Source organism: Monodon monoceros, unplaced genomic scaffold (assembly GCF_005190385.1).
Source record: "Monodon monoceros isolate NGI ecotype Baffin Bay Population unplaced genomic scaffold, NGI_Narwhal_1 Super_Scaffold_18, whole genome shotgun sequence".
Taxonomy (NCBI): domain Eukaryota; kingdom Metazoa; phylum Chordata; class Mammalia; order Artiodactyla; family Monodontidae; genus Monodon; species Monodon monoceros.
The window spans coordinates 161804085-161821223 of NW_021703774.1; the positions used below are offsets into that span (position 1 = coordinate 161804085).

A 17139-nucleotide genomic window follows, 5' to 3' on the forward strand; every position below is an offset into this window, starting at 1 on the left:
AGTGGTATAACAAGTGCAAGCAAGTTTATGATCTCTGATCTACTGTAAATTAATCCTTTTCCTGAATTAACTCTCAAAAGTATCCAATAGAGAAATAAAATATCCTATATTTCCAAGGTTTATAACATACAATGCTTATGATCCTAGCTGTAAGGCATGGACTAAAATTCAGAAGCTAGCAGAACATTACAATTACTGCTCTATAATTTTGGACGTAGCAAAGTACCTGCAATGAAGTTGAACTGCTGTACTCGACCAGAGTGTTAGTGATTTTTCATAGTTAAGAACGTCAGGGAAAAAAAAAAAAAAAAAAGAATGTCAGAGTAAAGGGTATATTAATGAAAACAAAGAATGCTGAATTAGTTTGATACAATTTTTATTTATCAAACTAAGGAATGGACAACAAAACAAAGAAAAACAAGGTAACAAAGTTTTAAAGACAAACCATCACAAAGGAATGTGAAATTGGTTAAAATAAAGAAAATGTCAAGATTAACCACTAGAAGGCAGTAGCAGTCCATCAAAAAGTAGCTCTTTTTGTTTTTAACATCTTTATTGGAGTATAATTGCTTTACAATGGTGTGTTGGTTTCTGCTTTATAACAAAGTGAATCAGTTATACATATACATATGTTCCCATATCTCTTCCCTCTTGCTAGCTCCTTGTCTTTTGTAATTAAAAAGTAGCACTATTATTCTCTAATACCCCTACTGTAGTAATGCCATATCTCTAAGGAGGTATTTCAAAAGTTCTCAAAAAAATTACTAAGTACCCCAGAGGCCATACGATCAGTTTTTAAATTAATTGTGAAAATCAAAATATTAACACATACTCTCTCTCTCATACACAGACACACACAAACACACCAGGGAGAAGCATGGGGAAATGAATACTTTCACATTAGTGGGAATAGAAACTATTATAGTCTTTGGAGAACAAAACCTTTTGACCTATTTGAAATCTAGCACAAGGACACTGGCAGCACAGTTTGTCATAATAAAAAACGAGGCAATCTAAATGTCTATCAGTAAGGAAATAGTTAACTAAAAATCCATATTATGGAATATTAAGCAGCATTTCTAAAAAATGAGGTAGATCTACATTTTGATATTAAAGTATTTCTACCATATAGTACATGATAAAGATAACTGAAGAATGTGTATATATATATATATAAATACACATTTAAGTACAATGTGTGCATAGAAAAAAAGGATACATACTAACTGCTGGGGAAGAGTTTATATGATATGACTAAGAAGGGGCACTGAAATTTTATTAATTTCTGTACTATTTTAACTTCTTCAAAAAGCATGCATTATTCTACTACTTGTATAATTTGAATGAGTAAAAGCGCAAGGCAAAAAGCATTAAATGTAACAAGACAGTTACTGTTGTAGAAAAATATAATTTACAGTGAAGAAAAGAATTATGAGCACTTACATGGACAAAACTATATTTTAAAGCTACTGCTAGTTTTAATAAAAGGGTAATCTTACACAAGCAATTTTTAAATGCCAGGTAACACATCAGTGGAAAACAGGGAGAGGTAATAAGTATTTAAACATGATTAAATACCCAACGCAGTTTCATTGCTACAATGATGAACAACCATCCTCTGATTCCACACACTTTTCCGGAGAGAGACAGAAAGAGAGAGATGGATGGAGAGAGGGAGGCAACTAGGGAGGGAGAATAAATCTTGAATAAAAAGGAACTGATCAGAATCTAAAGATTCCTTGCCTCCATTTAAAAGTGGGAATTGGGACATTATGAAATATGCCTCGGAGGCTATAACGGCAGATTTCATCACTGCTAAATTCACTGATCTCTTAAGAATATTATAAACATCAACAGACTAATAAATTATCTATTAGTTACATTTGGGAGCTTAATAAGTTATATAAATGAATGAAATCACAGAACTGAAAAAAACTTAGGAGATCTGGGACAGGTCATAATGAACCCATCCCATAAAAGGAATTACCCATTAATTTCTCTTTTAATGCTTCAAAAAAAACAAGCTGTTACTCCCAATCACCTCAGACATGTTACTGAAAGAATTATATGTTTTATCTATCTATCTATCTATGTTTCCTTTCATTTATTTTATTCTTTAAATCATATTTGCTTACTCTGTACCCCAATATAAGCATTGGCCCTTCTCTTTCACTTTCACTAGCCCAATTGCTATAGCATCTAGGCATCTAATCCCTTACTTAGATAGAATTAGCTCTTAAAAGGTCTTAAAATTGTCCAAACACACTGGATTTTATAAAACATTTAATAGGTTTTTAAAACTAATCAAAGGCTTGCCTACTCTGATTTACCATGTAAAATGACAAATCCATCTTCATGTAAGTTGTTTATTGTTTGGGGGAATTAGGAGGTGGATGACTAAGGCTTATTTAAGGCATTTAATTGCACTAAACAGACAGATAAGAGACCTGCAACAAATATACATAAGGGAGACCTGTTAAGCTCCAAAGTGATTTGGAATACTGTTTTCTAAAGTCCCAAGGCAGTGGCAGGCCACTGTGGGGGGAAGTTGCTTGGTAACTGGAATTCTTATTTACCAATAGGTAATTTAATGTAAAAAGCCTTCTAAATTCTGCACTGTGTAATTCATTATGTTGTTTGTTCTTATTGGTTACAGCATTCTAAGGACAGTAAGTGTAGGTGGCTACTTAAGACAGTAACAAATTGATAGGAAAAAATAGAATACAAAGTTATACTTAAATGAGTCACTTTCTCCCCTATTCTCTACCCCCATCCCATCCCTCAAAGCAATTGGTTTTGTTGGGTTTTTTTAAGCAAACACATTTTATTTCCCTCTCCTCCCCACCAAGTGTCAAAATAAATTCAACCACCCTCTAGTTTCCAAAAGCCACACAGAGAAATAAAAACATTATGACTTTAACTAAGAGAGTTCAAAGAACTATGCAGCAAGAGCATCTGGGTGTAAAAAGAACAGTCACCTGCAGGAAGGAGGGTAGAACAGAAAAGATACTGTCTGTGGATAGGAGGGGCTCCAGTATAACTGTTTACCTAGTATATAAAATTCTCAGACAGAAACAGTAGTCAGAAAGAAAAGCCAATTACTAAGGAAAATTGCTCCCAAACTAAGGCAGCTACTGAAACACACTTAATAAGCCAGGCCTGAGCACTAAGGTTTTCCCTTTTTTCCCTTCGCTATAGAAAAAAATAAAAGCCTGAATAGCTTGGAAATCTACCCACTGAAATAACATAAGGAAATCAGCAAATGTTTCAATTTTTTAAAATGTTTATTCTTGCTTAACCAGCACTGATATTTTTTCCCCTTTGGTATTCTTGCTCATTTGCTGCCATAAACTCTACCCAAAGAAACCCACCCAAGCTACCAAAGAGTCTAAAATTATGATGGATTATAGTGTCTTCACGAGTTGGCTCTTTGGTTATTATTGTTACTTTTAATTAAACACTAATGCTCTCTCTATATAGTTTTCCCCAGGAAGAACAATGCTTAACACCCTAAAGAGAAGAAAAGGGGAAATGACTGAATGGTGACATTAAGACAAGGTTCATTAAATGGGACCTCTTTCTAAGAGGCTTCCCTTTACTATATGTAAGTTTGGTAAATGAAATAATAAGATAGTGTCTTTTAATAAATAAAAGAAGGAAGTTGCATCTGTACTACCTAAACAATTCTCACCATGAAAATATGACTTGAAACTAAAATTTTAATTTTAGGATATGGAGAAATTTGGAAGGCTGGTGAGTCCAAATCTCTCTTAGAGCAACTCCAAAAACTGCTCTTAAGGGTAATTAGCACAAAAATCCACCCAGGCTGATTTCAGGTTGCTGGCACGGATAATAAACAAAGATTTGGAAACACTTTAAATTGCACTGTATCCACCTATTCCAACCTCCTCAACCACCCAGGCCACTGTTCGTGAGGCCATAGTTTTCTGTATAGCTCCCTTAGTGGTAACTTCTCAGAAGAATATGAGAACAAATTTATTCAATAAACATTTTATCACACATCTACTTTATGCTAGGCACAGTCCCACTAGCAAGAAACACAGAAAAAAGCAATTTAAGGACTTACCCTGGTTTATCCTCAAATCTCTGATCAACTCTGAAAGCCAGTTTTTGATACTTACGGGAATGTCTGGCCTCCAAAGTAATCATTTATAATCACTGTCATAATAGGGATTTTTGGTCTTTGTTCCTGTTTTTGTTTTGTTTTGGGGTATTTTTGCGGGGAGGGGGGAATGGTTCTACAGTGCTAATTCAATCATTTGGTTTTTTTTACCTTCATTAGCCTCTGGCCTTGAATTCTTGATATATGCAGAGAATTTGGCAAAGATGTCCATTCCAGCGGTATTTGATTCTGGGTGTTTTGGTGAAAGCTTTAAGTACCTAAATGAAAAATGTAATAACGGATTATAGATCCTCCAAAGATACATTAGCATAAATTCTCTCAATCAAACCATTGTGCTAGCAGTTACTAGACATCTTTTAACAGTTATTACTCTAAGAAATGCCATCATCTGTTTTCCATGATATTTTTAAGATGTGTTTTTTCCTTAGGAAACAAAGTTCTACACAGTGTTTTTGTTCACATATTAATATTCTTGGCAACCAAAGCTCATCCACACTCCACCTCCATTTTATAAATTAGAATGCTGGGGAAAGTCTACTTGTTCAGAGACTTGTGCCAAGCCCATGGGCGTCTTGGAAAGAGAACTCTAGAGCAGAGCTATCCAAGAGAACGTTCTGTGATGATGGAAATGTTATATATTTGAATTGTCCAAGATGGTAGCCATTAGTGACTTGTGGTTATCTGAATATGAATTTAAATTAATCATAATAAAGTTAAAATTCATTTCCTCAGTTACACTAGCCACATTTCAACTGTAGAGCCTTCTCAAATAGGAGTGCCAAACAGACAGATCTTGGGTATGCCACACACTGAGCCAGCCATGTAAAGCAGTACCACAGAACCCTGACAGGAGGAAGAGTCTAAGCTGCCCAAGCGTAGATTAAGGACAAAAACAGCAGGAGGCTTATCATTCACTTTCCTACACTAAGGATTTTCCAAAACCTCCCATATATTAAATATTGTAAGGGTGACAATGAGCAACAGAAAAATAAGACATCAGGAATTTTGCTAACAAGTGCTCTGTTGTGCTGTTACAAAGTCTTTCTACTTTGAGAAAAGACATTCATGACACAACAGCTTTTTTAAAAAAACACACACAAATGTGTATGTCATATACTTAAATTTTCAAACACACATACCCAATGTTTATTTCTTCCTCAAATTGGAAAATACATGTGAAAAAGCCCAATTCTTTACTTCTCCCTTCAGCAGAGCTTGTATCAGCTCCAGGGAGTCAGGACTAGAGAAGTCCAGACTCTTGAGCACCACTTTAGGGAAGACTGATCAGCTTAAAAGCCCTGCAAAACGGGCTGGGGGCCGGTAAGACTATGGAAAAAATCTTACACTGAACTAGTTTAGATTTATTCATATATTTTAAGATGCTGTCTTACTACTTTTCTTTAAATTAAAAATGAAAGTGAGGTATTTTTAGAAAAAAATTTGTTCAGTTGTAAGCTGTAGTTTCAGGTTAGTTTTTATATTCATATCTTTTACGTTTGCCATTTTAAATTCAAGAAAAGATACATCTTCTAAATTAGACATAGTACTATATTGGTAAGGAGAATATAAAATATCTATTGAATACCAGCATGCTCAAGTTATTTTCCTGTTTAATACCTATTTTTAAGCTTAAAGAGTTCTTCATAATTAGAAATGAAATTAATTACATAACAAGCTTTTCAGTGAATGATTATAGTAAATTTCACCTGTGTGTGTATGCATGTGTATATTATATATATGTGTATGTGTGTATATATATGTATTTTTTTTCCTGCTAACTATAGAAAACTTTACCTTCTCTCTCTTTTTATTTTCCCTGCCTGAGCTGAAACAGTTAATTCCAGCTTCAACATTCCTGAATTTCCCTTGACTATGAAAACAGCCAGCCTCTAATTTAAATGTTTCCACCGCTTATAATACAGTACCTTCACTGACTCATTCCAAACAAAAAATAGTGCAAGGAACAAAATATACTGAAGTGCCTCTTCAATATATCTATGACTTCCTCTAGCCAAGTTTCCAGATTTACTTCTTTTCCCCAACCAATATTTAGCAGTACCAACTTTTTCTAATGAAGTTAACTTCATAATTCTCATAATAACTTATAGAAAGGTAGGCTTGAATTACAGATTATTTATATATTCATTATTCATGCATATATTCATTTATTCTAAATATTAAGTATCTACCACGTGTCAGGAATTGTACTAAGTACTGGGGTTGTAATGATCAGCACATAGAAGCATGCTTACTAGAGATCTGTTTTAATGAACAGGTAAAAATTAAAGACTTGCAATCAGCATATCCTTTATTCATATGGAAATAGATGCTGTTACAATTCTTAAGAAAAACAGTGTTCTCTAAAGCAGGTTAAACATGCCCTATTCTCCTCCTCCAAGACAATTAAATTTGTACTATTAATTTAGTGCATACAATACTATAGTTACAAGAGACCACTCACCTCAATCTCTCATTTTGCCTAAAAGTTAATTATATTCCAGAAAGCTTACATAGTTGGCCCCAAAATCACTGGACTAGTTAAAAGTATTGTCAAACTGAAACTCACATCTCCTGTCCCCAGGTCCAGTGTTGTTTTGTTTTTGTTTTATTAAAGATCACGTTCTAAAAGATAAATCAAATGCTAAACTGGTAGGTCCAAAATCAGCTGTCAACTTTTTTTTGCATTCCCCCCAAACACTGGATTTTAATAATTCATTATTAGTAGTTTTAGCAAACTGCTTGATAAAGCAATACTTTTCAATTATTATGAGCATTCACTTAAACATTTAACAAAAGGAAGGCAAATAATTAATAAAAGGCTATGTGTCAACAACAGAATAGACATGTGCATCCAGGGTAGACTTTCAGATCAGTCCTTTATCACATCCTGTATTACATCACGGACTATTATTAATGGTAGACTAGCTAAGAATACTTCCATCCTTTAAGAAAGATCTCAAACATTTTCTCCTTCCTTGTGTTAATGTAAGAATAAAGTGTGGTTATACAGTCTATTAAATTATCCCTGTAAACTCAAGTTTCGTTATATTTCTCTTAAAATAAAAAAAAGGTGGGCTTCCCTGGTGGTGCAGTGGTTGAGAGTCTGCCTGCCAATGCAGGGGACACGGGTTTGTGCCCCGGTCCGGGAAGATCCCTCATGCCGCGGAGCAGACGGGCCCGTGAGCCATGGCCGCTGAGCCTGTGCGTCCGGAGCCTGTGCTCCGCAACGGGAGAGGCCACAACAGTGAGAGGCCCGCGTACCACAAAAAAAAAAAAAAAAAAGGCTTAACAACAGTTTATAGAACTCTTCTCCAAAATTATCTAGCTTCCTCTATCCTTTTATCATTAAGTTAGCCAAGTATACAAGCCTGCTTCAGTTAAAAACCCAAATTTCCAAGTTTTTTTGAAAGCTTTTTTTGGGCAAAGTAGTTCCTTCTTTCAAGCAAGGGGAACTGAAAAAAATATCCCCAGAAGAGAAGAAAGATAGTTTCTTCTTTAAAACCTATAGTTACCTAGACCAGCAAAAGTTCCTTGATTTTATCTTTTCATTAGTCTCTAAATTCTAAACAACTCTAGAATAGACAGTTGCCTGTATTTGTACTTGTCATGATTAAATCAGAAATGCTCACATAAAAACCCCTCTGTTCTCAGTATCATCAAATGCCAAAAACTTGTTATTAGAAACGCTAGATTCTAGTCCACCAGCTTGTACAACTCTTCTGCCTTTTGTCCTCATCCTATCTGGAAACAAGAAGACTTACAATCAGTGTGAGTAGGGTCAGCTAAGGACCTGAAGACCTCCTTATCTTACAGAGAAAAGGCAGACAGCCCCTGGCTGCCCTAGAACAGAAGAAAGGAAGAAGAATGTATGTGGTGGTCCCAGAAACACTTCCTCCTCTCATCCTCTAGAAGCAATTCTGCATGACAGAGAATATGCTGTTTGATCTGCATTTCACATTATGCGTTACAGAGCCCACTAAGGGCAAGGTACTCCCGATCCAAACATGCTGTTCCAATGCATATAAATAAAAACTCAACAGAAGTTAAACCTCACCTACTTTTAAAAAAGGATTCATTAAATTAAGTTTGAAAACCACCTTCAGTCCCACTTGGTCATCACAGTAAAACAAACTACCTTTGCTTTTTATATTACCTACCCTTCCTCTAAACTTGAGCTAGCCTTCAATTTTGTACTCACTAAAGCACAATTACAATTAAAGACTCACATTTTACCTTTTACAAAAGTCAAACATAGGTTTTTGTTTTTACTTGGCTTTGAAAGTAAGTATGCCAGCTCTGCCACCATGAACTGTGAAATCTTGGACAAATTATTTGGATTACTCATCTTCAGTTTTTTCATAGTCTTTGAGAGAATTGAGATAATCCACAAAATAATGCACAGTGCATGGCACATAATTAGCACTTGAATGTTAGTTAATAATAGCAGAGGCATTAGTAACATCAAAAATACTCCCTTCTATATAAAGTAAAATTTTAAACTTTATTTAGAAACTCTTCAGAATATAAACTTCAACATAAAAACAAGGAAAATTAACCACAGAGAGAATTTAGTGGATTATGAACCCTTTATAACAGAAAGATCTCCAAGTTTTAAATTAAATTATTTAAACCAAAAGAAAAGATCATTCCTGGTTAGAGTATCTCTATGAATATGCCCAAATGAAATGAAGCTAAATTTTCTCTATATGAAAAGCAAAATGAGGGAATTCCCTGGCGGTCCAGTGGTTAGGACTCTGTGCTCTCAATGCCAAGGGCCCAGGTTCAGTCCCTGGCTGGGAAACTAAGATCCCACAAGCCACATGGCACAGCCAAAAAAAAAAACAGAAAACAAAAAAAAGCAATGCGAAAATGTTTATTTTCAAGGTCCAATTCAAAAAGCTATGGTGTCTTACAGAGTACTGGATGCCAAAAAAATTGAATATTTTGATATTAGTTCTACTACTTCTGTTAATATTTATTCCCTCTGAGAAAAATAAGAAAGAATAATGAAAATTATTTTTGTTGCTGTTATTGCTGCTATTGTTGAAGAAGAAGGCTAGAAGAGAATATGAGAAAATGCCCATTTTACTGAAATGGTATATAATGTTATCAGCATACTGATTTCAAAAACGTAAATATCCTTGGGAGGATTTACACAACAAACATTTTAGACAATGCTTTAAAACAACATACAACTTCCTTCAAAGAGAATGAATGTCATTCAAACTGTTGCTCTATTTTTTTTTTTCTTTTTTTGCGGTACGCGGGCCTCTCACTGTTGTGGCCTCTCCCGTTGCGGAGCACAGGCTCCGGATGCGCAGGCTCAGCGGCCATGGCTCACGGGCCCAGCCGCTCCACGGCATGTGGGATCTTCCCGGACCAGGGCACGAACCCGTGTCCCCTGCATCGGCAGGCAGACTCTCAACCACTGCACCACCAGGGAAGCCCTGTTTCTCTATTTATAATTTAATGTTGACACAATGATCATCAGTTATGAGAGGACGATCACTTCCATTAGTGTCTGAGGATAAGATGGCAAATATGGAGCTTTCCTTAGAGCTGACAGACTTTAAGAATAAAAAGGGTAAAATATACATACATACATACATAAAAAGAGTAAAAGAGATCCAGTAGGTTCTATGATGCAAAACAATATCTGAAAAGTTATTTCTACTAAGCTGAATGCATGTTCATAATAGTTCCTTACTTATGTGTATACAGCTTCAATTCATATTTTTACAAGGATCCCAGTTTCAATTTATCAGTATTCTAACTATATACATGGCCTGGAGGAAAAGACAAATATGGTTTTATTAATGTTGGTCTAGAGAAACTTTACTAGGGATGGAAGGAAGGTTAGGACTCCTGGACAGTAGAGATAAAAAAGTGTTGAGGCTTACATATGGCTGAGTCACTTCACTGTACAGCAGAAACTAGCACAACACTGTGAAGCAGCTACACCCAAAAAAATAAAAATTAAAAAAAAAAAGAAGTTTGAGGGTCTTAGAAAGACAGGAAGGAAGGCAGAGAATAAGCTTTAGAATACACGATTAAGAAAATGAATTTTGGGGCTTCCCTGGTGGCGCAGTGGTTGAGAATCTGCCTGCTAATGCAGGGGACACGGGTTCGAGCCCTGGTCTGGGAAGATCCCACATGCCGCGGAGCAACTAGGCCACATGCCGCGGAGCAACTAGGCTCATGAGCCACAACTACTGAGCCTGCGCATCTGGAGCCCGCGCTCCGCAACAAAAGAGGCCGCGATAGTGAGAGGCCCGCGCACCGCAATGAAGAGTGGCCCCCGCTTGCCACAACTAGAGAAAGCCCTCGCACAGAAACGAAGACCCAACACAGCAAAAATTAATTAATTAATTAAAAACAAAAGTACCAATGCCACTGTGGATGTGAGGATTAAATTAGTCAATGCTTTAAAAAAAATAAAAGAAAATGAATTTTAAGCTTAGTATAAGATTGCTAAACAGAGAGCAATTCTGCTCACAATTGAAGATGGGCTAGTTGTAGACAGAGGTGTCATTATTCATATGTCTCCTGGCAGCCTTCCTGCCTACCATCCCCAACCCTGCATGCTACGCTCCAGCCACAGCTTTAGGTCCCCCAAAGAAACACTATTTATTCAAAATTATTTTTTGCTTGGAACATCTGTCATCCCTTCATTCACCTGCTAAAGGCCACTTTTTTTTTTTTTTTTCAGTTAAAGCTCAGTTCAAGTGTTATCTCTTTCTATAAAGCCTTTTCTGATTCTACTCACTCTCCCACGGCACCACTATCTCTTCATACGTATTTGACTGCACTTCTTGAGAGCAGGAACTATCTTATTAACTATTACATACATAGGGCTTTGTTGCCCAGTAACCGTTTGCAGGATAAACTAATGAATGAAGGAATGAATACTGATTAACTATTATTTTAGAACTCTCTGACCCATTAATCCCAATTCAGGGAAATTTATCTGTATATATGGAGGGTGAAAAACAACTAACAAGAAAAGGTTTGGGCCAGAAGAAACATTCCAGTTTTCAGGATAATGAAACTGGAAAAACCTAAAAGAAACCAATGATGCTTTGAACCTATGCCAAGATTACATTATGATGAATAGTTGCAATTTAGGTAACTGTCGTTACAGTACATCTATTCCTCAACTACACCTCACAGTATAGTAAATAGTTGAGTACTTTAAAATCATTAACCATGTGGGCTAATACGCAAGACTGGGGGATCCAGAATACCTCAAAGAAATACATAAATAAAAATGGAATCCCAGGGACACAATCTAAAAAGTTAATTCCCTTGGGTGGTAGCTTCAGAAAGTTACCTTTAAAATGGCCTGATAGGAAATCTCCCAGCAACCTGTACCACACTCCTGCTTAGATATTCTGGCTGGGTTCAGTTCAGTCTTTCCCCATCTTTTCTTCTCCCTAAACTTCTCTCTCATTTTGGGACCTCAAATAACCAGTCTTTCCTGACCTATCTCATGTGTCTTAAACCTACTTTCACAAGGTATTCTATAGCTTAATCAGATTCTTACCTTTCTTAGTGTGGCTTACTGGCCTACCTGGCAGCCTATTCTGTCATTTGTGTAGCATTATAATGTATGAAGAGAAGTGCTAGTCATTCCAACTTAATGCTGTGACAATTTAACTCAAGTACAATCAGGAGAAATGTCTCTAACGGCCAGATAAGACAAACTTTAAAGAGATGGCAATATTTCCATGCATATTTTCTTCAGTACTCACTTGGGGGGGCATAAGACTTCTTCAAGAAATTCTTCAATCTTATTTACATCCGTTTTGACCTCATTGTTGAAAGTTATAAATGGTGGGTGGGTCCCCGGAGCCAAGTTCTGCAGGTCTGCAGGCTTCCTGTTAGACAAAATAGTGGTCAAAATCAGGTCATTTTTTACTCTAACTGAGAAGCAACAATACTTTACATTCTCAGAGTGATTCTAAATTTTAAAATATATAAAAATGAATAAGAAATAGTATTTTTTTCCACTAAGTATAACAGCCACAATAGTACTCTAGTAAGAAGCAAACATCCACAAAGCACATAATTTAGGATAAAAAAATTAAAAGTCTTTGATTTTAACCAAAGACAAAGTTCTTCATTCTCATTCCAAACATAACTGAGGTACTTATTAGAAATGGAGGTGGAATGAAGGGAAGAAGACTTGGGAAGGTCAGTCTCTAGTCTCAACTCTGGCACCAACTCACTGTGTAAAGACGGGCAAACTATAACTTCTCTGCTTCTCTAGGCCTTCCTTTTCTTTTCTTTTTTTTAATAAGGAAGAAGAGCAGCTGATTCCTACAGTCCTTTTCCATAAGATTTCAAATTCAAATGCTACTTCTCCATTTTCCTATAAGTCCAGACTTAACAATGAAAAAGATTATGAGATTTGACTAATATCAAAATTACTTCAATATATAAAAAATAGCGTAAACAAAGGTAAAAAGCAACATAGAATGGAAAAAAATAGTATAGTAAATAAGGAGGATTTTGTCCAAATTCATCAAAAATTCAAGTAGGTATGGGTGAAAATAAATTGATAAGAAATAGATAAGTGAATGTATGGAAAAGGGTCCAAGAACCCAATCATCAAAGAAATTCAAAATTAAATAATGAAGAAATTTTCCTCCCATGAATTAGGAGAAACTGAAAATACACAGAACACTGATAAAAATGGTGAAACTGTATGCTACCCTATTAAAAAAAGCAAAATGGCTCACCTAAGCCTACCAATGAATCCTAGAGTCAATAACATGACAGATATGGTGTGCATCCTAATGATAAAATATGAGGCATACATCACCACCTATGAAATATTCTTACCAAATAAGTCAAACCTGACTCTAAAATTAAGTCTCCTTGGGCAGCTGTCTCTAAAATTGTGATCTAGGGGACCCTTTCATCAGATGGTCCATGAGGTCAAAACCATTCGCATAATACTGACATCATTTACCTTTTCCACTCTCATTCTCTCATGCCTGTACAGTGGAGTTTCCCATAGGCTACTTGGTGTGTGTCATCACAAGGTAATATATACAGAAGCAGATATGAGAATCTGTCTTCTGTCAAGCAGACATTAGATAGGTACAAAAATATAAAACAATGCCACTCTTCTCACTAATTTTGTTTTGGAAAATACAGATATTTTTAATTCTTAAAAAAATTTGTGATAACAATGAGTTCATGATTGTTTTACTTAAATGAATTAGTAAATATTTTAAATTTCTCAGTTTTAATTTCTAATATAGTAAAATCAATAATAACTGAAAGCTCTTTGAGGTCCTCAATAATTTAAGTGTATAAACGGGTCCTGGGACCAAAAAGTTCATTTACAGGAAACACAAGGAGTTACAGAACAAAGTTAAATGATACCACAAGGAAGCAATCAGCCAACTCCAGAATTTGGGGCAGTCTACAGTTCAACTAATTAGATTTCTACCAGTCAATGGCATGGGGACAAAAAGCCACAAATGGGAGTTTGAACGGATTGTTGTGGATTAAGAAAAATTTAAGAGACATAACAACCAAATATGAATAGAATTCGTTTGAATCCTAATTTGAACAAACCAGCCAAAGATAAGATATTTTGGAGACAACTGGGGAAACTGGATTGTATACTGGGAACTAGATGTTATAATGGCATTGTGGATAGTTAAGGACCTGTCATTATTGTTTGGAGATGCACACTGAAATGAGTAGAGGTGAAATGACAGGATTCCTGGGATGTGCTTTAAAATATTTCAGGGAAAAAAAGAAAAGAAAAGAAAGAACAAGAAGCAAAAAGGGGACAAAGCAACTGGGAGCAAAATCTTAACAGAACTGAAGTTATGGGGAAGTTTATTCTTTCTGTGTATATGTTTGAATACTTTCATAATTAAAAAGATGAACTTAAAAAACTTAAACTTAAAAAAATATTATAATATAATATATTGCTTCAAAGAACTTTTCCCCCTACTATAGACCTTCCTTCCTTCCATCCTTACCACAAATGCATGGAATTTGAATAAATAAAGGATATCTTTAAGTGTATCGTGAAGGTGAAATACTTTGTCATTAAAAAGAATTTTTAAAATAGAGTGTACCCTAAAATCTATACTCAGCCCAGATTTTCAATTATGGTCTTATTCATATCAATTCTCTCTTTCTCCCTTTCTTTCCCTCCCATTGCCCTGCACACACCCCCTTGTCTCTCTCTCTCAATTTAGGTTTGGAAAGTGCCTCATCTATTACTACATTCCAATCAAATATATAAAGACTTATTAATTATCCAATTAGTCCAAATGTTCTAACTCAGAGCCTCCCTCTACTCAAGTTCTAGAGCCTATCTCCTTCCCAAGCCAAAGAAAAATAAGACTATCTATCAACTGCTACAAAAACCTAAGCTCCCAAAGAGAACTTTTTAAAGTCAAAATCTGATTTGATTTTCAACTCTTGATTCTTTTACTGAGCATTCCTTCGTTGGACAAGGTAAAGTTGAGCACGAAATGATTGGAATACATGAAACTTGAGTAAGTCTTCCAGATGCACATTTATTTAAATAGTGAGGTATGCCTATAAGGTTTCAGTAACTTTTATAAGTATTCAGCTCCAAGTCAGAACTAATCCTGTTCTGTTTTTCATTTCACTGTTTTTCTCTCCCCGCCTCTGGCCATACCATGCGGCTTGCAGGATCTTAGTTCCCTGACCAGGGACTGAACCTGGGCCCTCAGCAAGGAAAGTACGCAGTTCTAACCACTGGACTGCCAGGGAATTCCACATTTCATTGGTTTCTTTTTGTTATTCCTTCTTACTCATCATCTTAACCACCTGTTCTTTGATCACTAAAGGGTCCAGCATGCCCAAGACCACAGTCATCTCTAATCTTCAAGTCACCCACTCATGTTCTCACTCAGACTCACATTTGTTCCCACTTATAATTTACTTCCTACTCAACTCAGGAAGACCTTGTACATAATCAAGAGTCTAGAAGTCCTAACAGTTTAGGGTTTATATATTTATTTTCTAATCCTAACACTTTAAAGTTTAAAAAGGTAGCACAAAGGTAAGCAAGAACAACAGTATCTCACCACAGCAAGTAGGGCTAATAAAACTCTATAAAGTACACAAGAGAAAGAGAATACACACATTTCCCATCAACGCCGGTGATGAATAAGAATGTTCTTTAATCTCATCATACACAAACTGTGATCACCTGGAAGACACTTTTCTCATTCCAAAGTTATAAAATATATCCACCAACATTTTTATGACTAACAAACAGTCCATTAATGCCTAAATATAAGGTAATAATTTTTTCATGAACAGGGTGGATTTAGGTAAGGGAGAAGAAAGAAATCAATGCTTTAAAATAACCCATAAGGGAGGGCAGCAAAATAAATAGCAGCTATTACTTCTATAATAAATTATGACAGCTTTCAAGATCTCAAAACAAAAGTATTTATTAGAGGAGGGATAAAGTTAGCATGGTAGAGAAGAAAGAACCAAAGACCGAATAAAAAAGGACCTGGTTCAAGTCCCAAATTGAACAGTTCTGCCATTCACCAGCTATGTGACTATGTAAATCACAACCTCTTTGGGTCTAGATTTCCTCATTTGTACTATGGATATAAGACTGGCTCTGCCTGTAAAGATCAAATCAAATAATGGGTGTGACAGTGAACTAAACTTTATGCAAGTGATGAAACTGCAGTTTTAAACTCTATTTGAGTCTGATGGTTCAAAACTGGTTATCTAGCATTAACTGGTAATAAGAAATCTGATTAATATAGAGGTATGTAAGTAAAGCGAAACCAGGCATATGCTTACCAATTCTCCTTAATATTAATGACTAGCGAATAGTCTTTCTTGTTTCTGCTAAAAGATTTTTTTTTTATAGATGATAAAACTATCATCTGACTGCTGAGATAAAGCACAATCATGTTAGGTCCTTACTCCAAGTAAAAGTAAATTTGAGAAGAAACTTTAATGCCCCTAACAGATCAGTAGACGTCAAATAAATGGACAAGTTGTACGCATTGAAGTGACTCACTTAGAAGTTGTTATCAAGTCAGCAACCAGATAGAATCTAAGATTCTTCAACTTCAAGTCCTCACTGGCACTCTAAGGTCTCAGGTGTTTCATCTGACCCACAAAAGCTCATTTTTACAGATGCTTCGCAGAAACTTAACATTTCAAGAACTGCAGTGTGAGAAAAATGAAACTGAATAAGCAATGGCTAAAATTTTCAGGGCATCTTTAGTTTTTTTCATAAAAGGTCTTCAATAAATATTCAAGAATTCATTCAAATTCATTCAAATGTTTCCCTTAAGTGATATCTAGGAAAAACAAAATGCATAGAATTCATGCCTTGAGATGAGAGCATGAATATTCTCCAATATTTTGGGGGCTTTTTATTTTCACCACTACTTACCAGAGTAAGTTTGTTTCTAGATGAAGAAAAGGAAATATATAAAGAGAAAAAACTAGGGGGGACCTTCAAGATGGCAGAGGAGTGAGACGTGGAGATCACCTTCCTCCCCACAAACACATCAAAAATACTTTTACAAGTGGAACAACTCCTAAAGAACACCTACTGAACGCTAGCAGGCGGCCTCAGACTTCCCAAAAGGCAAGAAAATACCCACGTACCTGCGTAGGGCAAAAAAAGAGAAAAAACAGAGACAAAAGACTAGGGATGGGACCTGCAACTCTGGGATGGAGCTGTGAAGGAGGAAAACTCTCCACACCCTAGGAAGCCCCTTCACTGGTGGAAACAAGGGGTAGGCGGGGGGGAAGCTTTGAAGCCACGGAGGAGAGCATAGCAACAGGGGTGCAGAGGGCAAAGCAGAGAGATTCCCGCACAGAGGATCGGTGCCAACCAGCTCTCACCAGCCCGAGAGGCTTGTCTGCTCACCCGCCGGGGCGGGTGGGGGCTGGGGGCTGAGGCTCGGGCTTCAGAGGTCGGATCCCAGGAAGAGGACTGGGGTTGGCTGCGT

At 36.2% G+C, this 17139-nt stretch overlaps 1 protein-coding gene across 1 annotated transcript in view; it reads right to left on the reverse strand.

Annotated features, from left to right (window-relative positions):
- CLIC4 (chloride intracellular channel 4) overlaps positions 1 to 17139 on the reverse strand; it is an 80980-nt gene that overhangs the window by 11352 nt on the left and 52489 nt on the right. Inside the window, exons 3-4 of the mRNA XM_029227482.1 lie at positions 11896 to 12021; positions 4295 to 4401 (exon numbers count right to left, since the gene is read on the reverse strand). Coding sequence (XP_029083315.1) covers positions 4295 to 4401; positions 11896 to 12021 — 233 coding nt within the window. The remainder of the gene's footprint in view (positions 1 to 4294; positions 4402 to 11895; positions 12022 to 17139) is intronic.